This window comes from Papilio xuthus, unplaced genomic scaffold (genome assembly GCF_000836235.2).
Source record: "Papilio xuthus unplaced genomic scaffold, Pxut_1.1 DF827570.1, whole genome shotgun sequence".
Taxonomy (NCBI): Eukaryota; Metazoa; Arthropoda; class Insecta; order Lepidoptera; family Papilionidae; genus Papilio; species Papilio xuthus.
In genome coordinates this window covers 511,327-539,176 of record NW_013531079.1, presented here as the reverse complement: position 1 = coordinate 539,176, position 27,850 = coordinate 511,327, and the positions used below count along the sequence as shown (strand labels likewise).

Genomic DNA, 27,850 nt, shown 5'->3' with positions numbered 1-27,850 from the left:
GTTGTATTATATACCTGTCAACTGTCATCTTTATTTAATATTAAACAAGAAATCTTAAAATAGCGAAAAAAAACCCTTGGGTTAAAACAGACGTTGTTTAACGAGATTGTCGCTGTCAAAAGACTCCTTGTTCCACTAATTAAAACTACGATTAGCCGATATTCTCCTCCTGCCAACGGGGCCAGCCCAAGAGCTGGAAAGCATTTCCTCTGTTCCCCGTTCTCCTCCTCAACCCTCTTCCACCTTCCGCAGCTCCAACATCATGTCCCTCTCGCACACTTCTTTCTCTATTTCTCCACGGAAGTGACATTCAATCTCGTACAAAGTCTTCCCTTTTGTCTCTGGTAATAGAAAGAACAAGAAAACCCCACAAATAGCGATGCTAATACCATAAACACAAAATGTCCCGTTAATCCCAATTTGTCTGAACGATGTCGGTGCGGTTTTAACAACGACGAAGAACATAACAGAAAGGAACATTCCAGAAATACCACTGCCAATACTTCTGTATGCCAGGGGAAAGATTTCACCAGCGATCGCCCAAGGTATTGGTAAGATGCCGAGGGTTTTACCAAAAATGTAACAAAGTGTAGGAACAACAGGGGTCCATTTATATTCTTCAGCAATATATCCGAAATCTCGTAAATAAAGGAGTAATGCAGCGGTCAAAAGTGATATAACACTGATTATAATTCCTAAGAAAAGAACGGTTCTTCTTTTTAATTTGTTTACAACAACGCAAGCTATGATTGCCGTCACAAATCTGACGACGTCAACCATAAGCATACTGGTGTAAGCCTCGATAGTACCACCTGATACATCTTCCATCATAGGAACAGTGTAAGATGGTACAACAGTCATTCCAGATATTTGAAATAGCACAAACATGAACATCATGATGACGGTCGGCTTATAAAATTCAGGTTTAGTTATCATCTGTCTGTAGAAAGTGAATTTAGCAACTTTTGGTGTTAATTTCTTCTTTTGACTGTTTAATAAAACTTCTAATTCTTTCTGGGAATTTTCATCGTTCCCTCTAAACCATCGAAATGATTTGCGACATTCGTTGTTCTTCCCTTTAGCAGCTAAATATGGTGGAGTCTCTGGTGATATTGAGATGAGTATGAGAGAAAAAAAGTAGAAGCTTCCGCAAGCAACTGCTGCAGTTCTCCAATAGAGAAGTGTGCCAAAAATGTGTGCCACCAGCATACCAGTAGCAAATGAAAAGGCGATAGTCGCGAGGAAGGCTCCCCTGTACTTCGGTGAGGAATACTCCGCGATAGTCACCGGTGCTGCTGCAGCTTGAAGACCCATAGCAAAACCCTGGAATAGAAAATGTAGGATTTTGCAAATTATTTTTTTAACTAGGTACAGTCAGCTGTTACATATGGATCCACTATTTGTCGCCCGCGATTCTGTCGGCGGGATATGAAAAAAAAACTTAATTAGTAGTCTACGTTTTCTTCCAGACTATGTTCTACATCTATACCAATTATAATCGATGTCGATGAAATCTGGCGTAGATGTAGCAGTCTGGAAGAACACATAGGCTACTTATGGATGGAGTTGAAGACGACAGCCAGTGTATTCATATTTAGCAGCTGACTGTACTTAGTTCCAAAAAATATTTGTAATTTTTGGATTGTTTTACATAAGTAAGATTTACAAAATTAGAAACTTCGTTTTGCCTGTTCCAACAAAAAAAAAGTTTTTACCTGCAAGGATCTACTAGCTAGGATTGCGGCCGGTCCTTTAGAAGCCACCAGCAGCGCCCAGCCACCCATAGCAGGCAACGTGCTCAACTGGTTAGTGAGCTTCCGACCTAACTTCTGAAGACTGAATGGCGCCACCAAAATACCAGAGATGAGAGCCAGGCCGAGGATTGAAGCTGGAAATATAAACATCAATAGTTTTAGAAGTGCTTTCGTTACAAAGTCAAGTGTCAGAATGATTAGTGTCGACTTTTAATAAGGCTAGTGTTGCGCCGATAAACCGGCACAGTGTCGGACTTTCCTCCTAACGGTAGTTAGACTTCTATTAAACTAAACGTGAGTTTCTGATACCAAAATCCCCGTATAAAATTGTTATCTTTGTTTTGTTAAAGATAATGACATGACAGGGATGACGATATGTTTTATACAGAGTTTTTGGTTTTAGAAACCCACAATATGCGATTAAGCTAGCACTATAGCTTTCGCGGCCAATGTATTGAAAAAGGGAACTTATGCAATTGACAATATCAAAAGTCGAAAGCCAAAACAACCCTAATTAGAAGTAGTGTTGAACACCTCGGTGTTCCCGCTGCTCGTTTTACCCCCTTCTCTAATAAAATAAAAAGTAAAGAGACCCACAATTTTATTGACATACAGGTATGAAGTAATAGTGTTTTTCAATAGCTTATTATTAATTCTTTTTTAACCGTTTAATATTTCTTATAAGCTTTCATCATCATAAACTCACTAGACGTCCCCGTCGAGGGGCTCGGAGACCACCCTAAGGATGACTAGGTTATAGACAACTACTAGCCTCGTGTTCAAAGTACTAAGACATATAAAAACTCGATCTTAAAACGTGACATCGTTTATCCAATCCTCATAATATAAATAAAGGTCGATGTATTGTTTTTTTATGTCACATTCAGTCTCCATGTCATTATATCAACATGACTTTACAACGTGACTCGTAATAGCAATAGTAATATAATATGACCTTTATATAATTATATATATATACTAATACTAGCTGTCGCCCGCGACTCCGTCCGCGCGGGATTAAAAATACATAGTAGCCGTTTCTCAGACATACAGAATATGCTCACAAAATTTCATGAGATTCGGTTAAGCCGTTTCGGTGGAGTATGGGAACGAAAATTGTGACACGAGAATTTTATATATAAGATTATAAAGCGGAAGAGTTTGTTTGTTTGTTTAAACGAGCTAATCTTTGGAACTACTGGTCCGATTTGAAAAATTCTTTTTTGTCGGATAGTCCATTTTTGGAGCTATATAACGTTACGCTGCGACCAATAGTTTATTTTTATTACCGCGTGAACGGAGTCGCGGGCGACAGCTAATACGATAATAATCTGACTGTAATTTGCCTTATAACTCTGTATAATCGGAGTAATTTGCTTTGGTTTTTGTATGCGTTTATCGCCAGTATTCCAATGGACCAATATGAACAAGATTCGTGCTATGTTGGTTACCTATCCAGGACTCGTGTTCTGGCGTAAGATGCATGACGGAGTCTGGCAGACGCAGCTGCTGCAGCAGCACGCCGGGATACGCTATGTTGGCGCCGGTGCCGATCATGTACAGCACCACGCCGCTCACAGCCACCAACTGCCATCAGTATAAACGAAGAATTAAATTACCTTAACAAGATCTAATCGAATTACTCAAGAGAAAGTAATCAACGCGAATACCAAAATAATTCAAAGGGATATTGAAGTTTTGAGAAATCTTATTTTATGTATACACAATAAAATTTTAATGTCTGTATGTAATAACGAAAAAAAAACATATAGTATTTGCGTAGGTGATATCAAAAACCATTATTAAAAATGTTTGTCCGTCCGTCTGCCCGTAGGATCTTGTTTGTTACGGGTAAGACCAGAACGGTTGGATCGATTTTGACAGGACTTGACAGGAAGCTGATTTACGCGGGCAATTAAAAAGCTTCTTTTTTTATTTAGTGTGTAATAACTGTATCCATAAGTTGGCAAATAGTTTCATTATAAGTTTTAAAATAAGTTTTTACTATTATTTTATTAATTTTTATGTATATTTTAATTATTACTAACCTGTCTGAAGAATGGTGACATTTTTTGTTTTCCTTTTTCTGTTGCCTCTGACATTTTTCAATGTTATTTTCTAAAACACTTTAACTTTTCGTCAATTTGCTTAACATCTTTTCTTCTCGCGAATAGATCTGTAAAAAAAGAAATAGATTTGTTACCGTGGATTTCTGAAGCCACATTCCAGGTTTAAAACATATCTCTGTTTTGTCAAAGATAATGATGTGTTTTATAGAGATTATGGTCTCAGGAAGTCATGGTCAGAAAAATTAACAATAATAATCCATTGGATTCAATAACTAAACATAATAATAAAAATCGAAAAATCTGATCTATCTTTTTGTGGACTATCGATCCCTTTTTGGTACAATAAATACTCGGTTCGACCTAAAGGATCAATTATTAGTTTCGGCCATTAAAGTTCGTGTCTCTCGCGCGCTTTACGTTTAAATGTCGTCGTTTAAAACAATTACTTTCCAACAGTAATATGAACTTTATCCTTGTACAGTTAAAGTTCATTTTGCATTACTCAAATATCTCTATAACCAGGGAAGTTAGAAAGTTCAGACAGGCGCAACATTGGATTCTCTTCAATCATTTTTTGTCTCTTTCATACACACGCTTGTTATATCTACTTATCCTTCTCGCACAGTCGTCTACAGACATCCAACTTTCATTTACCCGTAGGTAAAATGCCTCAGCATTTATACTCATATAGGATTAATTCTAATTAGGTCTAAAGATAAAAAACTAGACTAGAAAATGCAAATCCTGATTAAAAATATTATATATATGATAAACAATTTAATTTATATTTACTTTTTTATATTTAACCTAACTGTCACAAACGACTGCGTCCGCGCGGAATTAAAAAAAAACTTAATTAGCCTACGTGTTTTTCCAGACTATGTTCTACATCTATGACAAATTTCATCGAGATTCGAGCCGTTCTGTAGATATCTTCTAACATCCATCCAAACATTCGCATTTATAATATTAGTAAGATTGAAAGATACAGTTGGTAGATGAAATAAGATATTAATATAAAATTATATAAGTTATCCGTCTAACAATTTGTTTCTTTCTTTAAACTGGAATTTGAGTATCAGAAACCCACGGTAAGTGATGCAATTGCTGTCCTAATGTGTTTTACAAACTTTCACTGCCATACTGACACATATTTTGTCCAGACGCGCCTTATTCACAAAGTACTGGCCACCACATCTTTGTCAGATCTGTGATGAACACTAAACTCTATAAATGGATTGGCTTTTAGACGTAGTTTTTTGTGCCTATTTGATTTTCGCCATTTCGCACTGCTAGTAGCGGTTAAGCCGTTTCGAAGATCCAAACATTCGCTTTTATAATATTAGTAAGATAGATTTGTAATATAATTAAATATCAAATACCACAATAAATTAAAAATGTAATCATGTTTTTATTTCTTTGAATCGAATTTGCTAGCGTAACATAACAATTACGTTCATTAATATTCAAAGAAGTGTGTTTTTTGCTCGTCAGACAGTCGGGTACAAGACGCGGAATTGTCATGTGGCAACTCCTAGACTAATTTTGAACCAATTTGTCATCAGAATTATGGAGACCTTATTATTTTTTTTATTAAATATCGAAATTATTATTATTATTTTACAACCAATTATTATTTTTATTTTGTTTACGAATATTTAAAATTTATAAAAGTGTGTTTATTTAGTTAGGTTTTTATTATGCTAGGGTTGTATAAAATGATAACAGCACCACGGCTGTCAAAATGCGTCTGTTTCGTTCTTAACCATACTTATATAAAAATTTATACATACTTGCTGTCTGTCCGTGCGATATTAAAAAAAAACTTAATAAGTAGCCTTTGTGTTCTTTCTGACTATGTTCTACATCTAATACCAAATTCCATCGAGTTCCGATCATCCGTTCTGGAGATACCTTCAAACAAACATACATTCATTCATCCATCAATCTATCCAAACGTTATCATTTATAATATTAGTAAGATGACCATAAATAAATTTATCAATATTCTCGACAACATTTCGATGTTCCCGCGCAATTCTGTTTTATATCTTTCTTTTTAAAAGAATTAAAAAAAGTCAAAAGCTAACTGACCAGTATGCCACTTCTTTGGCAGAATGTATCATTATGTTTTAAAATAATAATTTAGCAGGCAATAAAGAACAAAATCTTTGACAAATCTGTGCATTTTGTGTTGAAACTAATGTACTGTTATGAATAAAATCCGGAAATGAGCCAGTGTATTGACTCAACACTGCCCTTACTAAGTTGTCGACGTTTGTGTCGCCTCACATTCATTCTGACACTAGACTTTGTAACGAAAGGACGTCATTCGCGCCGAAGGATTATAATTAATAATGTCTAAAAGTACAGTCAGCTGCATAAATACAACCAAAGGTTTCCGGAGACGTTAATTTTTGCCATCCTTTAGTGATTAGTGCCTTGTTCCAGATTAGTTGTCTATGTAAGTAGAACACAGTGTAAATGAACATACATAGATGTAAGTATTTTTGATTTATATATTTCTTTGTATAATAATAAAAGTAAGAAATCCTGACATGATACGTTAACCTTGACATTAACCTTTGATATCTTTAATTGCCTCACTGTATTTTTTCTCAGATATATTAAAATTAACACATAACTAGTTATTATTGAAGATATCTCTAGAACAGCTGACCGGATCTCGATTAAATTTGGCATAAGTATAGAACATAGTCCGAAAGAACACATAGGCTACACTAATTAAGTTTTTTATATATCCACGCGGACGGAAGCTAGTATGTTCATAATTAAATGTATGGATTATATAAAATTCTAGTAACTACTCCTTAGTAAAATCTTTATAGGCATAAACGATAAAATTTTACGATAATTTTGCACACGTTATGCATGAGTTTCGATTAATTACAAAAACCTCGATAACAAACATAAATTTCAAAGTTGAAGGACTTTAACTGCCTAACCGGGGAAAATTAGAATAAACGATTTCATTATCTGCCGGTTATTTAAAACAAGTACCTTGTAAACCGAAATAATTGGTAATCTTAAAACCAGTTTTGAAACTCTATTTTATGCTAACAACATCGCATAAACACTATTTCCACTAAAACTCTTTTCTTTATCTATCTATGACACAGTTTCCTCAAAATAGTTAACTTAAAAAGTGAAATAAAGATATACTTTACAATCTTCATCATCAGCTCAGTATACCCACTGAGGAGCTCGAAGCCTACCCTAAGTTAAGGGTGACTAAGCCACAGAATTCACACATACTTAATTACTTCGCGTGCAGCATCACGATGTTTTTCTTCACCATAAAAAGTCGGATAAATGTACATATGTAAATCGAAATACTTTGGTACATGGTGGAATTTGAATCCAGGACATGTAGATTACAAGTTAAGTGGTTAACTCCTGAACCACTGACGCTCTTGACTGTTTTGCTCAACTAACGTCGTATTATTCGGCAATATAACAAGAATATTTCACGCTTACTCGAAATGTTTTAATTTTAAAATGCCTTAACTAAAATCATCAAAACATACTTATATTCCACTTAACTTGCGTAAAAAAAACAGCAAAAAAAATGTTTGCATTCTTAATGACTTGAGATTAAAAAAAATGTCGTTGGCATTGAATTCAAGTTAATAATGGTAATTTTTTAGGAAGAATATATTATTACACGTTTAAAAAAATATTCAGTATTCTTTATTAATATAAATGCGAATGTTTGGATGTATGGATATTTATTATCTACAAGTTATCTCCAAAACGGCTAAATGAATCTTGATGAAATTTGTTACAGATGTAGAACATAGTCGGGAAGAACTCATAGACTACTAATTAAGATTTATTTTAATTCCCCGCGAATGTACTCGCATTCACTTGTTTTACAATATTGTATATTAAAAATAAAACATCGACTTTGAGAAATTTTCTTCATTAAGCCGTAAGTGATGTAACGTTTTAATTACTTTAATAATTAATATCCAAATAATATTAGAGGTAACCTATAACTATAGATAATAAAAATTTGTAATTTCAATTATTGATTTCTTTATATCTTTTAGTAAAAAAACATAACCTAATTTCGGGGATTACAGATTTCTGGATGTTTTATTTGGAGTGCCGTTGGAGTGCCGATAAATGGTTAAGAATACAAACATTATTTAATTTTTAACATTAATCATGCACACAGTCGTATACTAAATTATACTAAATATAAACTCGTAATATCTTGTAGTTAGTGCAGTTTTAAAATAATAATAATAACTTACAATTCAAGGTCTTTGATTCAAACACTAATCACTAATGTCACAGGTCACGATAAACGTTTGTTTGATTTTCAACTAATATTAAAACTGATTGTTGTCTCTATTTTTACAAAGAGAATGTAAAGGACGGTTGTATTATTGTAACACAGGAATTACGAAAGTGAAAACTGACTATTTAACAGTAAATAAGCGAACACACAACCGCTCCAACACGTTGTAAAACTGTTGTGAAGTGAAGGCAAACGATACACGCGTGTCGTTTGCGCGACTGTTTAAAAAATGTCACATTAGGGTTGCCACAACATGTGTGTATTACTTGCAGCAAATTGGTCAAAATACGGCCTTATGTTGTCTTGCATTTATCACGTGATTCTCGAAAGAGGTGGTGAGGGGGGGGTGTCTCAAAGAAAATCTCGAAACTTCATCATGATGGAGGATCTAAAGTCTATCAAGTGTTTATTTTCTGTCTCACGACGTAAATTTAATGAATAAAACACATGTACCATACTAACGATATAAGGATGTGATTGTTTCCTTTTTGGGCTTCGAAACTATCGAACCGATTTGAAAGATTTATTTCATTTTAAAATAAACATAGCATTATGCACTTTATCAGATACAAAGTAATGCAACTTTAATATTAAGTAGTATCCTGAGAGCAGGTAAATGATTAAAGTAAAAAAAAAGTGTGGGTTTGGTTCAGGTAGACGCAGCAAATATTCATTTATTCACTCATTTCATTGTTCATTGTTGGTTTTTATTAAAACATACATTTATTTTTAATAATTATTATATGGTTATAAATTAAACTATTATTTTAAACAGTTGCAATTAAAAATAAAAAGTGTGTCATCCCTAGCAGAACGTCAGTTTACGCGCCAGTCATTCCAGATTTGACGTATAAACTGATTATAACGAGCACATATCCGCAAATTGTACCGTTAGCGCGCGAACAAGGAAACAGAATGATATCGCTTGCTTCCTATAAATGGGAATTCATTTTAGGTAAGTATAAGATGTCATATTTCTATGCTGCAAGTTCTTTGTTAGTTTATAAACGTACAAGGAATGTACTAGAAACATTCTTTAGTATATTTGCAATAATTATTTTTTAAATTCTTTATAATCTGTATTTTGGTCGGAGACACGTGACACGAGTTTTAAAGGTTATAATATTATGTGAATAGGTATATTCGATTAAGACATGGTCTTTCCCTCCAAATACGATTTGTATGCATTGGGAATTCCATTTTAACAGTGTTGCGTTCTTATAAGTTCTTGGTTCAATCAAATTTATAGTTTGTGCCTAAATTGTGTGATTTAGACATACATATGACTCTGTGTATAAAAGACATCGATTATAAAACTAGAAAGTGATAAGTTTGCATAACTCGAGGTTTGTTGACTGAGAGCTGCTGAATGTGCTCAGACTTTATGTAACACGTCTTACAACTTTAATAACTTAATACAATCTATGTTTCAATGTATAAAATTAAAATAAAAACAATTGAAATTACTCTTCGTGGATAAATACGAATTTGATCACGCTAAATTCACTCCGAAGTCAGTTAGAGACATAAATACTACTAGATAGCTACTGCCCGCGACTTCTATCTCGTAAAAAAACAGTATTTCGTTGCTGTGTTGGTGTCAAAACAAAATACTTCTGGAATTACGTCGATATTTATCAATACATTTATCTACACTTTCCGTAGTTAAGTAAGATTGCTAAATATTAGTTGGAGTTTATATACGTAAAGGCATGTACTACTTTTCCACATATCGTACCAGGCTACTGTGACAGCTGACATGTCTAATTTAACTACCTAAGTAAATTTAAACAGACTACACCTTCGATATATTGATTTCGAGTACCTGAGTTCAAGTTGGCTCTGAACAGGTTAGTACAAACGTAAGGCAAAGTTCAAAAAACTCTGACATTTTGCATCGCATAGTTACTTAATTCAAAGTTTACAATTATTAATTGAATAAGGTTTAATTTTATAAATAAGCATCTTCTCCGTAAACCATAGGTTATCGATTTGGCAAGCTGCCAAAAATACATTTCTAAATAAACATGTTAACTCGTAAATAAATTATAACAATTATACGTCCAAATTCCTAGTTATAACATCTATCTATATGTTCTATGCTTATGTCTTTTTCTACAGTTTACCGAATACAGGTTCGTATTGCATGTCCCTTTTAGATTTGTACCTGAGGGGAGCGAATTCGATTAATATTATTGCATGCAATATGGGCAAATACATAGTTAAAGCATGACTGTGGAATGTCATAATTATTCAACAAACTTTTGGTCACAGGTTTGAAGATTTGATTTAATTATGACTAGCTGTCGCCCGCGACTCCGTCCGCGCGGAATTAAAAAAAACTTATTAAGTAGCCTATCTGTTCTTCCAGATTAAGTTCTACGTCTATGCTAATTTCAGCAAGATCCGTTGAACCGTTTCGGAGATACCTTCAAATATACATCGATCCATCTAAACATTCGCATTTGTAATATTAGTAAGATTATAAAAAATTGTAATTTGTAGTTACAATGACGTTTGAGGCTCTACGTCCATTTTACCTTTGTCTTTTTCTTAATAACTGATCCAAAGTATTTTACCTTTGACCTTTTGACCTGTACATAAATACATTACGTTGAACGAACGTGACACCGTATTGAAATAATTGACAACAATTGCGAATCGAGTACGCAAAACAATTCCGTCAATTGTTTGGTCAAACGATACGACATCCCTTGATGGGGAATCTTTGTATTTTAATAATGCGAAATTGGAAAGTAATTTAGATTAGAATTGACGCCATGTTGGATAGTCTATTGACTTAGTTGCACAAAGGTCAATTTGCGATTTGGACATTTGTTTTCTATTTAACTTGAGCCACATTACCAGGATCAAATCAGATTACAGGTGAGTGAACTGCAAATTATTTCAGAAATCGCGGTAAACTGCTAGTAAGATGTAAATTATTGTCAAAATTCATACAACAAAATAAACAAAACTAATTATTTTATAAACTTACTTTGAAAAAGCACCAGTATTAAACTTTTATTACAAGAAATAATTGATTACTTTCATATTGTGCTCGTAAGGCAACATACGCGACTGAACAACACAGGCTGTGGGGAAGAACTGTTCTCAGATCCTTAGAGCTTACTTTAGTGTGGGAGACCTTTGTAAACTTACTAAAAAATCGCAAACAAAGCGCGAATAGTTTTTCATATGTGAGTTCCGTACTTGTATTTTGTAAATTAACGCCTGACTCGGATTTTAGACAAATTATGGCTATTGAAAACGTTATTAGTAGGCTTTGAAAATGAGTTCTTGACCAATTAATAACGAATTACTAATACCGAAAGTAGAGTGTGAATTATGGTGAAACATATAACCACTTTGCCGTCAATTTTTTTCGACCGGCGTTCAAAAGGTTAAAACGTGTCCAATTAAACAGTTTATGTCGATTTTTAAATTTATTGAATTAAATCACTTGAGACAGAGGTGCTGCTGTTTATTTTGTAGTTGTATTTTTAGGGTTTTTATATTATGTTTACGGATCTTCGATTAAACACAAGTTGAAGAACCGGTCGCCAGCTTGCGGAGCTTGTCTCTTACGCACAAACTTTTGCAGCGAACCTAATTATCTTTAATTGAACTTACAACTTCCTGGATATTATCAAATTTCCTGTATTTTGATTAGATAAAACCAAAACATAAAAGTAAAAAAAAAGTTTTTGCTTTTTACAGACCCACAAATTTATCTGACCCGGAGGGCATAAGTTAGACTAAATTATAAGAGCTCACTAGCGCCCTTCTGTCTGTCAAAATAGTCGTACTATACTTACGTCATATCTTTTACCGTGTATTTCTGCAACTAAAATCTCAATTTAAAATTGTTAATAATTTTCTCACCTCATGAGGATGGGGGAAGATCGAAAGGCCAAAGCAGCATATCTCGGGACCCCGACTGGTCGCCGACTCATCGGTCGGTCCAGGTACCGCTGGCGAGACGCCGTAGAGCTGGATCTGCGGGAGCTACAAGCGATGGACTGGCAGGAGAAGGCGCAAGACAGTTGACTTTGCGTCGGAGGCCAAGACCCACTTTGGGTCGATGCTCCAGCAGAGTAAGTAATATATTTCCTCAAAGATGACAGGACACTTGAATGTTTTACACAGAGATTTTGGTCTCAAGAACCAGTGGTTGTCATTGTTTATGCCTAAGTACGTTTTACATACTTTATGACAGGAGCGACAGTAGCGCCTCTCTTACCGGTTCGGATTAACTTTTCGCACAAAATCAATGACAGTTATTGCTTTTTAAATATAATAAAATGTAGATTACACTCTGTGCCTAACAAAATACCCTTATTCATACCAACACAGCGTACTAATGGATTTATTTCACAAGGAATCTCTTTGTAACGATACCAGTTCGATCAGGTTGATGGAATATTGAAATATTTATTGAGAATGCTCTGGGACGTAGATAATTTCAAATGAGTAATTCAAAAGGTTAAACATTAGCAAATTTTCTCAAAACTTTTCTTACGGTGATGCCAACAGCTTTGTCCGCGCGTTATGAAAAAAAATCGTAGTAAATTAGTAGGGTAATAAAAATGTATTCTTCCACACTGCATTCTACACCTGTGTCAAATTGGATCACTCAAGCCGTTCTTAAGATACCTTCTAACAATCATCCATTCATAGTAAGTAAGTACTATTAACAGTGAGCAACGGGCCGCTTCCGCGAAATAATACCAGTACCACTCATCCTGATGAAGGGCCCCCGTTGGGCTCGAAACTAGTCGGTGCCGCCACCGGACGAATATACGTGAGTGTTTAGCCGTTTTTATATCAGTTAAGTACTAACTTTAATAACATATTAACTAACTTTTATCAATCAAATTAATTTTATAATATGGAGTAGATTTTTTGGTCATAAAAAATGCAAATTCTGTTTATAATGCGATGTGGAATGGTCTGTCCTCGGCGGTATTTTCAAACCGCTACAACTTGGGGTCCTTCAAGAAGCGAATCCCATCTCAAAGGCCGGCAACGCATCTGTGATTCCTCTGGTATTACTGATGTCCATAGACGTCGTTGAACACCTCGGTGTACCCGCTGCTCGTTTGCCTCCGTATGTTATAAAAACAAATATGTAACCTTATACTCGCAGCTTAAAGTGTTCAGGCATTTATCATTTATCTTCAAACCTAAACAATCCATTCTCTTTAGACCTTATGTGTTTATACCTTAACACTTCATACAAGGACCTCCCTTCTCCCAGACGGAGTCGTGAGGCAACGCGTGTATTGCGACATACAAACAATATGAATACAATGTTTCGTAATCAATTTATATATTGTGTATAACGAAAGTGTAATAGGCTTTTGAAAATATCAGCAATCATTTCTACTAAAGTAATAAACACAATGCTGAGTAAAGGCATTAACCTTCTTATTTCCATCTTCTTACTAATATTATAAATGCGAATGTTTAGATGGATGCATGAATGGATGTTTGTTTAAAGGTATCTCCAAAACGGCTGAAAATCCGTTCTTCTCTTCTTCATCTCGATGAAATTATACTAATAATAATTTATTTATCTCAGATAACATGGATCCATATTCTTATTCTAGGGTTAGTAATAGCTTAAAAAACTAATGTTAGTATAAACAATTTAAATTAAAAAGAAGTGAAGTTTCCTCAGCGATGCCAGAATGCGCTAGTCTACATGTTATTTTTTTTTTGTTGTTCATTATGCATACATATAGAACATAGTCATGAAAAACACATAGGTTACTAATAGTGTTTGTTTTTTAATTCCGCGCGGTCAGAGTCGCAAGCGACAGCTAGTTTACTCTAAAATAATTAATATATTTTTTCAGGATATAAATAAGACAATGAACAATTTTCATAGTTTATTGTAACTCCGACGAAATAAATACATTATGGCAACATTGACTTACTTATAGCCTGACTAAGAAAATAGGAAACATGTCATGGGGAGCGTCAATCGCCTACTTCAATACGGTATGGTATGGCGAGGTGTTTTATATTTCTTGTCAGGCTATAATTCTTTTTGTTAGTTTAAGACAACGGTAAACAGTTAATAAATAACAATTGATAATAAAATTAATCACAAATATAATAAACTTGACTAGTTTAAAGACTAACAAAATTAACGCGAAAAGTCCGGAGTAATTATTTGCATATTTTTTTAAATGTATAAACCAAATGCATTCTTAGGCAAGAAATTTATTCCACATATGTCATTTTTTTATTAAAATCATCCAGCAGAAATAATTTTAATTTAAAAATAAAAAAAAACGAATTAAACTTAAACAAATCTTTATCATAAAGGAATAAAATATTAAAATCATTTTTAAAATTAGAATGTTTTTTTTTAAACTTTCTTCATGTCCAGGAGACATCATCTACAACATCGTCTCAATATTGTAAGAGGTCTTTTTACGAAAACATTGCAACTTTGTTAAATAAAAAGATACTTAACAAATAAATCTTGATGGAAGCAGTTAAATTGGTAATTTTCTTTTAAGTTCACTAAACATTAATTACGTTGGAACTTTTTACCGGAATTTTAAGATTTTATATTCATCGTATACTCTTAGATATAAAAATAGTGATATACTTTTCCCTTTGGTTTATTTAGCGTCTTAAGGCACTTTTAGTTAACTCCTAAGTATAAATAACAAAAAAGAGTTTTTATATAAAATTAATAATCTGTGTAGCCAGCTGATACTTTTCCAACGCCATCTAGCGACACGGGGCGATAATAATCTTGCATCTCGCCCCAACCGCGCGGCGCGACGTTGAAATTTGGACCACAGACAAGCGGCAAGCGCGGGCTTTTGGGTGAAGCATAGACATCGTTCAATTTAGTTGGCGCCAATGGTACGGGCACTTCTATATTCTGTAATGTTATTGTTGGCGGAGATACTGGGAATGGCTCCATCTTTGGCAGGTTCGATGTATGTTTGAGTGCTGATTTCGGGTAAGTTTTTTGGTTGCGTAAGCTCGACGGCGGACGATATGGAGTGTCGTGGTTAGCGACCGGTGTCGGAGTCGAATTCATGTTCGATGTGTTGCGACCTGAAAATTTTAAATCCAAAAAATTATAGCGCCTTGTTTTTGCTGTTTTATTAAAATAGGCGCTTCTAATAAATTACAGATACTGCTGTTGTAGGCTCCATTATGTCTTTATTATGTTATCATTATTCTTACCTCGTCCTTCGTGCACCCATTTGACGGAGCGTTTCTTGCGGTTGACGTACATGCTCTGACCGCGACTGCTGTGGTTGCTGGAGTCACTCAATGACCGAGAGATGGCGCGCGCAAGCTCCATCTGCTGTTGTACTGTTGGGTGCACGCCCGGCACATAGAATGCTGACGATGCAAATGTTTTCTCTGAAATAATACAAATCTGAATTTTATCATCTGTGGGGAGATAATTTAATATTTAATTATGAATAAGCATTGCTATAAATACAAAATCTTTGTTGATCAGTGCGTTGTAATCAGTTTGCAAGTGTTGCTACTTTAGCTAAAACTGCCAAAAACTGCGCGAAAAAAAACTACGCGACATAAAAAAGGCACACACTTATTTTAAGATGGTCGTCATAATGTCTAATTTAAATACAAAAGTTATACCGAATTTGCGATCTTTCTTGATAAGATGCTCTTCAGCATCAGGCGCAGGTGTGAAGATCTTGTTTAGGTCGACCTCCTTGCCGTCCACGATCACAGGCTTGTTCTCCAAGTCTTCCTGAAAGTTACGACGAAAATTAAAAAAAAGTTGTAAATCTAATAAAGTCTAGTCCAGATACATAATAAACGAGTCTACAGTTATATACAAATGCGTAATACACCCAATGCCCAAGTTTTCTTAGCCATTAGCCGCTGTAAAGTCAACACAGATTATATTTTGTACTCAATAAAACCTTTTTACGACGTCTTCGAATTTAAGCTAAATGTTATGTACGAGTTTTTAGGGTTGCAATTGTGGACAATCTATCTGTAGGGAGGTTACTAAGATACGAAGTCAAATTAAAAAAAAATAACTACTATGGGAAATACAGGCAAGCTAAATATTTGAAATTGTTAAATACAATTTTTTACTGTTTTCGTCCATGGAAAGGATGGAATATGTCCCTTACATATAGGTAGAAGAAATATCCGCAAGGAATGAGCAAATGCAGACACCTATGGGCACCGGTCACTTCCCTATTTTGACGAAGTTCCGTGACCGCTTCCTTTTTTACTCTATAAAACTTTATACTCTATAAAATGTTTTTCTTGATGTTCGTTAATGTTTAAATTTACGGTTAATAATAATATTTAACTTACATGCACATGCAAATAAATCACAATAATGATGCAAGCTACAAATTGTAGTTTAAAAAAAGTGTAGATGGCAACAACATTAAAATTTTATCATTATTAAATTAAGATTTTACAGAATTATAAGGAAATATTTACATCAACTTTGTTGACTTCGGTAAAGAATACATAAACTCAAGTGACCCATCTAATAAAAAACTTCAATGATATTTTAGCTTAAACATATGTTAACCCTTCTAGCGCACTGATATTAGACATTACAAAAAATCAGGATTATTGAAATATACGATGGCTTCTGAAACGGGATATTGAGAAATAAATGAGTATTAAAAACAGTATTGGTTACAAATATTTTATATATTAATCGGCGTCGGTGAAAGGGTTAAAACACGTGTTAACTAAACAGTGTCCAATTGTAGTTTTTGAAGTAATACAGATATTTATAAGAAAAACTAAAAAGAAAAGATAGTATAAAACAATTGTCCAACTAATCAAAGCTCGATTTTTTTTAAATATCCAATTTTATCATTAGACAAAAAATTTGAATATGATTGAATTTATCCTTTCTTTTTGAAAATATATTCATAGACAAATTACAAAGAAAAACAATGAAATCTTTATCATTTTCGAATTAACCATATTTACAGATGGCGCTACTGAGTCCATGACGTTTACGAATTAAATCTTACTGATTTTATATCCAGTGGTACTGTTTCGGGAACTTCTCGAGCATCTGCGTCATTCTGTAGTGTTAACATATTTAAAAATTATTTAGGGTTATTTTGAAAAAAGATTTTTAGTTCTTGCAACACTGTTTCTAAATTGTCACACTGAAGCAAAACTACTAATCTACGAAATCGAATCGACCGAAAAGAAACACATTTTTGTTATAATTTCCGCCATAATTCCCCGTAAACTTATCTTTTAAATCAAGTCTAGATTTATTCATGTTTTGAAGTGTTATTGTGAACAACTCGTACTTAATAAATAATAATTGATAACAAATACATTATGCATTATAATTACGTTACTGTTATATTATACATATTTAAAACCAGCTTAAGGTTTAAAAAAAAATTATTCACTGTTTGGCTATAGAATTAGCTGTGATAATTTTTCCGAAGTCCCTTATGAAAATTATGGCCATTGAGCTTTAGCCGATACCGAGAATATTCAACATACTCGATCAGCGATTATTACCAACTCAAATCTAACTAATCCTTCCCAATGTACTTATTAACTGGCAGAAATATTATAATCCGTTCAAGTGATAATAGATCTTACGCCATATTTATTGAGTTTAATTTTGATTAATTAGACATATACTTGGGACGTTCTGATTATGATGAATGGGTAAGTAGTTTTGGCGATTTGCCACACTCTGGCATGAACATCGCCAGACCGCCATGCCAATTTGCGATGTTAAACACAAATTTATTTTATATTTTCAGTATTGAGGCCAATCCGTCTAAGAAACGCGCCAGATTAGAAAAATCTTCATTACCCCAAAAACTTTGATGTTGCGCTCGCCTAGCAATTGTTATTTTTATCTTATTTTGTTTAAGCTATTGATTATTAAGAACTATTAATCTCTTTGATATGAATTACTAAGAATTATAAACAACTGTTTTGTAGGGAAATAATAACATACCTAAAAAGTATTCAGTTGTGTTGCCAACATAACGTTATAAATTTATGGTGTTGCCGGTTTTGTCATCTCCCTATTTCTTGTAAAACATTTGTGTAAAGTTTGTACCATACTCCACTCTAAGGATACTGTCACATTTGAAATTTATAAAGCCCTATAAATATTTTAATAATAAAATATTCAGTTAACTGATTATTAGAAGAAAATCGACGAAATCTAAAATATTGCTAGAACAGACTAGTGTTTGCGGCGCTCGAGCTATTTCCGTGTTTTTGCGTCATAAATCGTTTACGATTTGGCTGCAACACTTTACGTCTTTTGAAGTAATGAACGATGTTAATTTCAAAATACGATTATTCGATAATACAATCGAAAGAAGTGAGAGTAATGGGGTAAATTTTATGGAGGTGAACTACAGTACCACAACTGACCACTGATTATCGAATCCCAAATGTTATTCGATCAAAAGATTGATAATTTAAAATCATTGTTAGTTCACGTCCCAAACGTGGGCTTTCTACCCCAAGTTACGGGTGACTAAACCATAGCCAAACACGTTTGCTCAGTGCGGGTTGACTTCACTGATATCTTTGAATTTCTTCGCAGATATATAAAGGTTTCAACGCGATGTTGTCTTTCGCTGTCTGAATGGCTAATCAATAAAAAATAACAAATTTCAATATGCAGACTTTAAAAAACAGATTGTGAGTTCAATGTCCGACTTTGACTGATCGGGAACACTTGAGTGTTCCTAGGTCGTTCTCGGTCTTAAATAAACGTTTTCTTTTTATGCAAGATGGCGGCAGTAAAAATATTCCTGAACTTATTACTGGCACATATTGGTTTTTTTTCAATTTTCAAATGTCAAACTATTCGACTATTTAAAGAGTTACTTTATCAATATTTTACAGTGTTGTTTATCAGTGTCTTAATAGAAAGGGTTTATTATTCGTCAGTTCTGCTATTTTTGCTTTAGTTTTAGCAGTTTCATGATGCTTTAATATACCATTTCTTTTCTAGAATCTTTTAACTCAAACAAAAAAGCAGTCTTCCCTGATTACTCAACGTTGTGCTCGTTTCCATTCCCCATGCGCGTCAGTCTAAAGTCCACGTCATTATAATTAGACTCGTCAACAATATATAGGCTAAGCTGTCCACTGCTTGTGTCGGAAATATGCTCGCTCCAGTGAAACGCAAATATCCGGACACAATTTTATATTATCTGAAGAATATTTTTTTTGATGTAATTGAGAACGGCGCCGAATCTCAGGAAGACGTTAACTTTTTATACGCAAACATCATTTTATGAACTTTAAGAGAATGAATTTTCCTGAAAGTGTTTGTGTATTTTAATTACAAATTAGGAGCGTGCTATTTTCGAATACTGAGCTACATAGATCTTTTTTATGTGGTAACACAGCAAGGTATTTCAAATTTCAATCCGTTGTTCCACACAAGAAATTATCAACACCTAACATTGTCAAACATAACGTAGCCAGTGTTGATAGCAAATGTTTACAATACAAAGTTTGCTAAACATTGGTCACAAAGTTATAATAACTACGAGACGCAATTTCAAGGAACAATTCATCTGGAGTCGAGCCAAAAGCCTCCTCGGAGCTTCACAACAAGATTATTTGAAACGATTCATACCGAATTCTTATCAGTTTTATGGTACATTGCTCTTAATACTAAAGTTCACGTAAAACTGCTCATTGCAAAATAAAATCTCATATTAATACTATGAAAAATTGTCAATAGTCAACCTAAACTGTAGTCAGAAACTTGGTCCTACAAGATGAAGTGACAGACAAGGTTACAGGAGTACATTGACTTCAGCATTTACTTCCGCCATCATGTCATATTGTAGTAACATTGAGTCTAAATTGTATTTAAATTCTTTACTATTGTGTTCTTGACCGATATTTTTCTTTCTTTCTCTCGAACTTCATCTTTTCTTCTTATTTCCTAATATGACGTTAACCGTAAGTTTATCTTAAGTATATTGCTATCCTTATAATTGTAATGGAAGAAAAAGAGATTACAATGTGTTTTTGCACATATGTTCCAGTTGTTTCAACAGTTCAAGAAACCAGTAAACATACTTGAAAAATCTAGTCTATTTATATTGCTGATTAACTCAACTAGCGTACTTTAGCTGCGCTTACGCAGTTTTTAATTATATTAACACAATAGCTGATAAGAGAACTTGCTTATAATGTGATTCACAAGTGTACTTCTGATAAGCATAAGTATTATAATGTAAAGCCTGAAACGTGTTTGTGAAACAAAACCTAGTGTTTACTAAGACCTTGTAGCTACGTCATTGAACTGGTTCATACAACACTCATCTTCTAATGTTTCATGACTACGTTGAAAATGCAATTTGTAATTCATGTTCTTGGAAATGTAGAATTTATTGGTAGGATGTCTTAAAAATGCTTATATATAGATTTGAACCGTTTGATTTTGTTATTAAACTGAATTTTCTTCGGTCGATTCGAAATCTTTGCAACTACTTTAATGCTACTATGCTACTTCTCTACTAAATAGGTTAAATTTATAGTGTAAATTGTGGTTAAAAGCATAATAATATAGTATTTCTTCTTTACACCATAAAAATATGTTAATTAACTAACTACAATTAATAAAATATTCAATATAATATAAAAATCATAAATAAATATTATAAAAAGAGGCCCCAATACAGCACCTTGCAGCACGCCGCGTTGTTAAAAGCTTGGCCTTACAACTAAAACAGTCGACTTACCCAACTTACAGGGAACAACTTATAACTGAGGTTTGTGAGGAACTCCTTCTTCTGTGGATCGTACATATCCGAAGGCTTGAAGCCACGTTTTGTGACTAAAGTGCTGTTTACACTGGAAGAGCTCTTGACATCGTCGAAACTGTCCTTGTGGACCACACGATCGTTAATCTTGTGAATACTCGACATTTTGTTCGAGGAATACTGACTTTCGCTTATCGTCATCATCTTTGATGCTTTGTAGTTATCTTGGACACTATTCTAGCACTTTTTTTCTTCGATATATCTATTTTATTTGATGTACTCTACAACACTGCAAGATAAATATTTCAATTGTAAATAATAATTTGGCTCGCGTTCATCAAGGTTTTGGATCTAAAAAGAATATCTGACTAATGCTAGTGGGAGTTGCGCTTTATGTTTCACGGTAAATACGAAATCGATGAATATCTAATTATTAATAAAAAGGAATTTTAGGGAAAATGATTTTGTTAGTGTGGCAACACTGTTTCATACTATTCCTATTCCTAGCGTGTTTACGAAACTTGGCCGTTAGAACAATTTTATGAGCGTATGTACAATTCCAGAATGTTTGTGTTCAAGGGGATTTAAAAGTGTATTTAGGGCATTTACAAAGTTGAAGATTTTAAACAAGTCGTTAACGAATAATGACGTTAAATACTAAATTAAGTTTAATATTAAAATTTGTATGTATTTTTTAAAAATCGAGAAACAAAATCAAACAAAACGTTTGTGGATTTTATCGATCTCGGAGCCGTTAAAATTTTTGGCAGATAGTACTGCCAGACAAGCAGACAATTCTTGGCATTGTTACTTTATTACAGGGAAATATTTAAAATAATTAACTTATGAATTATTTCCTGAAATCATATTTTAAATACATATAGGTACCATTTAGAGATAATATTATATTTTAATTTTATTTATTAAAAAATTACGTTACACTGGCAGTAGAACGCATAAACAACCTGTCAAAAAAAGAAAGCAATTGCCGCCAAAACGAAAGGCGAAAAAACACTTCACGTTCGCTCAATATTGTCACTGTAAAATATTAATTTGCACAATACACGAAAAAAACAGCACAATAAAAACCGTTCGATTTATACCAGACGTGCGACTTCGACGCGTGTTGCTTACAGACTAACGAAAATAAGTTTTCAAATTTTGAATCGTTGCATAATGCGGCAGAGCTTCTCTCCGTATAGGGTGTTCGTGATTTTTACAATTTTCTTATGTGTACACAATAGTAAGTATTTATCTTTGATTATTTTAGCTTTTTTATTATATTGTCGTCGACCAGTGCAGGACGATGACCTCAATGAATCGACACAAAGAAAAATGACATCAAGTAAAATATGATGGCGGCGACAATGACGACGGAATATCTGTTTGTGATCTTTTCAAAGAAAGTCGTAGTACATTTTAAAGACGTTTTGTAGCATTCGTAAGTTAAAAGGACGGTTATCAATAATTTGCAATTCAGATTAAAATATCGTGTATATGGATCCTGTCTCTATAATGCAAACAGAAATTCCGTTTTGATACTTTTGTTTTACGACGCTGTTCCATTCATACAAAGTACATATAGTTCTCAATCACATTTACAAACAAAAAATGTGTTAATTTTCGCTAAAGAGTAAGTTCAAATACATTCCTTTAATCGAAAAAATAAACTAAGCGTTGCAGCTGTCTGACTCAATGTAGCTGGAAGTATGGCCACCACAGCTGCGCGGCATGAGTGCCAGAGTCTAAATCCGTAGCCCTCCACTCTCCCCGCGCCAACCTCCCAAACGCCGCGCACGCTACACTTATTTTAAGATTCAAACTTTATCAACTTCAAGATGGTCTTGCAATATCGTTTATTTCAATTTAATAAAAAAAGTTTTAGGTCTGAGAAGGTTATGTTTGTGACCCGTGGTGGCAAGAAGAGGAAAGCGTGAGTAAAATGGGATGTCCTGCTCCTTATGCTCCCCCCTTTACTTAACATCTTATCCGATACCTAGAAATCTTGTATAAATTATACGTATGAATTCTCCAACAGTTTATGTTGCTCAACATCGTGAGCATAATAGCGAGCGGCCATAAAGTTTGTATAGCACTATATCTGTCGATTAATATTTACATTACAACGGATTTTAAGCAAAAACAAGGAAATGATTCATGTGCACTTTGGCATCGGGATGTAGACCACGGGATCACGGGTACAACAGCCATTGAAATCTGTACCACTAACCTCGTTTATATACGTGCAAAGAGTTTCTCATGAGACCGACTTAAGGATAGCATATTATTAACCTGTTTTGCAAGTTATAATATTTCAAAACAACTAAAAAGGTTTTAACAGTTATTTTCAATCTTTTTACGGTTTAACTTACGATCTTAAATGATAATCCTGATACTTAAAAAAATCGAAGACAGTTTTTTGTCGTCAACCAAGTTATAAAGGGTACAGGATGACACATATTCTTAGCACCAAAAGGTGCTCAGGGTACCAAGCTACGTTATCGTCAAACTGTTAATTTGGGCAAGTCTTGGATCATTCCTGCCAGCAGATTTCCTAGGCAACAACTTATTGTCTACAATTGGATAACGCTGCATGCGGGAAACAGTTTCTCTCTACTCTAATTGGCATGTTTTTAGCAAAAAGTCAACATTTTATCTTGGTATTTAGAATAATTAAAATATTATTTGGGTTGAACGTCCTAATTGGCCGATCGCGTTAAACGAATGACCACTTAGCGAAAACCTCGAGTTCGCGCCAAAGGTTTTCGCAATAACGCTGCCTCGCCGACTGACATGTTCACTCATAAATGTTGCCACAACTAAGCCGGCATTAGGCTTCGTACACACACGAAAGAAAAATATTATACTAAATAAAATAGACATTCAGATATACTATTCTGTTCTCTAATACCCTATTAAAGTTAAAAACTGTACGCTTTCTCCTTTATGATTTTATATCGGAGCAAACTTGTTTTCAAATCTACTTAAAATATTTATCGTCAGTTTGACACATTTGTGTTATGAACAAAGGGTATAGTAAGAATCAAACTTATCTTCTGTATTTATTATAAGTTTTATTTCGATTCTTCATGTACGTTGGTTTGCAATTTCAGTGGGATGTGGCGCGCGTCATTATCGTAGTTGAATTCATGACTCTATGCCAACATACGCTTAAGATTAATTTCAATAAAACTTGAATTATTTAATTGGTGTACTACATAATTTAACAGGATTGGTACTAAAACTTTTTCTAGGTTTCTGAATCTGTAGACTCTGATTACAAGCCCTTATAGGGTTTAATTATTTTACTTAATTTCATCTCTGCTATGGATTAGGTCAATAGGGAAAATGTGAAAGAAAACACCATATTCATTCGTTTATTGTATTGTAAAATGTATTTTATAATCGTATGTAATATAATACTAACAACATTCATACTTTAAGCAGGACAAGAAAGAAAACATACGAGTAAAATAAACAAAATTTAATTTATTGATAATAACTAAAAAAAAAAATATTTTACACAATACATTTAGTATTACACGACTAAGAATAATTATTTTTAACATATCAAAGACGTGGACTAGCAAATAAAAATTAATTTACACATCCTTCGTTTTTCTTTTATTTATCAGATGTAAGGGCATTACATTGGTTAGGATTTGACGACAGAATTTCATTTCTGAACGCGTAATGGCGGACTGTCAAAATATATTCGAAGTCCCGCTCTTATTTTGAAAGTTTATTTTATTTTAAATTTAATGTTGCCCATCAAAAATCCAAAGTCCGGATGCACATAGCCCTGTTTAAGTATATAAATTACAGTTTAAGGATAAAATATGGCAGTCCATTCCAATAACACGATGTAAAAGTGAGAAAAATTGGTCTGAATAGAAATAAAAATATGGAGCTTTCAAACTTTCCATTAAATACCGTCGTACATATACATACAATATATAATTCTAAGAGTTATCGATACACCGATAGGAAAAGAAGCCGTTATAGTAGAAAAAAATTGTTATCATTTAAAAAAGTCTTATTCACTATGCGTAGAACTAGCACACCATAGCTTAACTCCGAAATTACGTTTCATAATCTGTTCAATGAGAATTCCCGCCAAAATATCTGTCATCGTTGACAGTTGTTATAATGACGTATTTTGATTTTCGAACTTGATAATTCTGGCTGCTTGGAAACTGCATTGGACAGATGAAAATAATATTCATAATGCGAAATATTCATTACACAGACGATTAGATGCATGTTGTTTGGATATCAATTTGCCCTAACATGAAAAAAAAACTTACAAAACTCTATGATTTGGTGTAAACAGTAATAAAAAGTGGGAGCAAATTGCTTGATATGCCTACGAGATACAAATACAAGGAATATGTCAAATTATTTCTGTCAACGTAACATTTCCGCGATTGTAAATTGAGCATGGAATATATGCATCTACATGTAAATTAATATTTATTCACTTGAATAAAAAAAAACAAATCCTGTGAACCTTGAACTTTACTTGTTAGTCACCTCTAACCACAGCCCTTGTCATCAAAGATGTTAAATCTCAACCCTCAATAATTTCTAGAGTGACCTCTTATCATGCATTTTACAATGTCTTACTGTAAGAGATGATCATTGATGCTTGGCTTCCATTATACCAGTACAGTAAAACAGTGACGCTGTCCTGGCATGGACACAAATGATAACATTATTCCAGTAATGATTTTGAGCGATTCTGTCTCACTGTATTGGCATAAAACATAAATTCCAATCCTTGAAGCAAATAAAGGCATATCATATAAGAAAAGTCATTGCTCGTTGTCGATGGGCCCGACTGAAAGCAAAATGTAATCGATTCTCCATCTTTATAAGTGAATAAAATTATAACCGGATTGTTGAAACTTTGAAAAGTCCGATATTTTCGACAAATTGTGACATCTGAAAATGTTTAAGTATTATATATTTTTGTTAAAACACATTATAAAGTCAAATTAAGCATATCCAATGTGCTTTAGTCTGTGGTTTCACCTTAATTATACATCTACATAACTTATCTAAGACAAAGATGCTTAATTAAAAAAAAAACAACGCGATAGCAAAAAAGCCGACATATATAAATTATTTGTGCTTAATTCGAAAAAAATACTGAAACAATAATTATAATTTTCCAAACAATTTTATAAATAGAAAAGCAACACAAAGTTATCATTCTTTTGGGTGTAGGATTTTTTTTTTAATTTAAAGGCAAACCATAGCCCATTCTCTACACCCATAGACTTAAAACTAACCGTAGTTCTCTTCAGGTTTAATTTGGGCGCGAACTTTTTGGCGCAATTTTCATTGTATTTATATCATTTAAGTATTTTTCTCAGTAATGAATGAATTTTAAGTTTATTGTAAAGGTACAAAAATGTTGTAAACACTACATAATATAAAAAGAAGTTGTCAATTTCACGAAATAATGTTTACTCGAAAAACGTAATCGTTCCAAAAATTACGGCCATTTTTATAGCGTAAAGAGATGTAATTTTTCGCGCGCAATATGTTTTGTCTATTTGCATTACTCGAGAATTATTTTAAAACGACAAAATGTTGTCTTTAGTACGAATGTGCGTGAATCTTGTGCGATTCGATTTACGAAAATTTACAAGTTTGTTTTTTTCACAATAATCATCATTTTAGAAACGAATAAAATAAACAACATAATAAATTTAATTTGTTACTTTATATTTGGCATGTCTTGTAAAAAGTTACACGTCAATCTTCAAGTCGAATACGAGAAAGGGACAGACAGGCAGATAACAAGTGGGGCTGTACAAATTAAATTATTTATTAAATGTCAGATTTAAACTTTCACAATATTTCTGTGCCAAATTATGTAGAAATATAAAGAAAAATATATTCAGGGTTGCCATGCACTTGAAACCAAATAGGCCTTTAATGCTGTATTTTACCAAAATAGTTCAATTATTTAGGTTTTATGGTAACCCTAAATACATTTTTAATTTACAAAACAATTTAAACCGCCATTTTTTTTAATATAAAAACAGAGGAATAATACGTACAAATAATATATTTTATTTTTGCGCGAATAAGAACATAATTTTCTATTTTATAAAATTATATAACATACAAAAACCGTAATTTCTAGCAGTTTTTTTTAGACAAATTCTTAAATGGATAAATAATTTTTAAAATAGACTTGTTCTTTAGTATTTTTTTGTGCTTAAACAATATAAAAATCAAGCAATAATAATTGTTCTTACGCTAAACAGTACTTATTATAGTTGATTTAAAAAAAAATTACAAAAAAAAAATATTTTTTTAGTTTAAAAAATGATATAAAAATTCATCATCAGCTTGTTAGTTTCCAAGTTTTGTATATAAATACAAAATAAATTCATAAATCAGCCCTTCAGTAGGTCGCGGACGTTGTGACAGACAGACAGACAGACAGACAAACAAGTTCATATCCAATAAATTACATGTAGGTAGTACATTAATCATAATATTTGGTTCTTTAGGTTTTTTTTTTAGTTTAAATTTTAGATATAGTATGAAGTGCGCAGTGCTCATCTGAAAAAAAAACGGAAAAATTATCGTTAGACAAACTGGCTTTCTTAAACTAGGACAATTCATAAAGATATAACTTAAATATATCAAAAAATTAACAAATAAAACTTAGAAATTTTTCCTTTTCTTTAAAAGCATATTTCTAGATTTAATTTTACTAATAATATAAATGCGATTGGAGAGATGGATGTTTGATTAAAGGTATCTCAAGAACGGCTGCATGGATCTAGATGAAATTTGGCAAACATAGAACATAGTCTGGAAGAAGAGGAAAGTTAGGCACTCACCAAGTAAGAGAAACATATCGGCAGGTCGCGGAGTGGAGAAGCCTCCAGTGCTAACGCTAAT

At 33.2% G+C, this 27,850-nt stretch overlaps 2 protein-coding genes and 1 long non-coding RNA gene across 11 annotated transcripts; all 3 read right to left on the bottom strand.

The window, feature by feature from the left end:
• Positions 1-5: 5 nt before the first annotated feature.
• LOC106118701 (facilitated trehalose transporter Tret1) lies at positions 6-11,268 on the bottom strand. Of its 2 annotated transcripts, none has more exons than XM_013313435.1 (5): positions 11,149-11,268; positions 3,803-3,930; positions 3,206-3,341; positions 1,716-1,888; positions 6-1,323 (listed from the first exon to the last, which is right to left on the bottom strand). In XM_013313435.1, the coding sequence occupies exons 2-5, from the start codon at positions 3,854-3,856 to the stop codon at positions 229-231; spliced, it is 1,458 nt and encodes a 485-aa protein (XP_013168889.1). In that variant the 5' UTR covers positions 3,857-3,930; positions 11,149-11,268; the 3' UTR covers positions 6-228. The 2 variants fall into 2 exon arrangements, with proteins under 2 accessions (XP_013168889.1, XP_013168888.1); XM_013313434.1 differs by lacking the exon at positions 11,149-11,268 and adding an exon at positions 8,104-8,369.
• A 3,206-nt stretch (positions 11,269-14,474) lies between these two features.
• LOC106118691 (uncharacterized) lies at positions 14,475-22,099 on the bottom strand. 8 transcript variants are annotated; one of them, XM_013313414.1, is made up of 6 exons: positions 22,027-22,099; positions 20,903-21,212; positions 17,174-17,227; positions 15,795-15,909; positions 15,369-15,551; positions 14,475-15,236 (listed from the first exon to the last, which is right to left on the bottom strand). In XM_013313414.1, the coding sequence occupies exons 2-6, from the start codon at positions 21,125-21,127 to the stop codon at positions 14,860-14,862; spliced, it is 954 nt and encodes a 317-aa protein (XP_013168868.1). In that variant the 5' UTR covers positions 21,128-21,212; positions 22,027-22,099; the 3' UTR covers positions 14,475-14,859. The 8 variants fall into 8 exon arrangements, with proteins under 8 accessions (XP_013168868.1, XP_013168866.1, XP_013168864.1 ...); XM_013313412.1 differs by having other exon boundaries at positions 21,859-22,049; XM_013313410.1 differs by having other exon boundaries at positions 21,864-22,049.
• Positions 22,100-24,392: 2,293 nt separating this feature from the next.
• LOC106118680 (uncharacterized) lies at positions 24,393-27,850 on the bottom strand. The gene is made up of 2 exons (XR_001227931.1): positions 27,790-27,850; positions 24,393-27,505 (listed from the first exon to the last, which is right to left on the bottom strand). It is a non-coding gene; the product is annotated as an uncharacterized LOC106118680 (long non-coding RNA).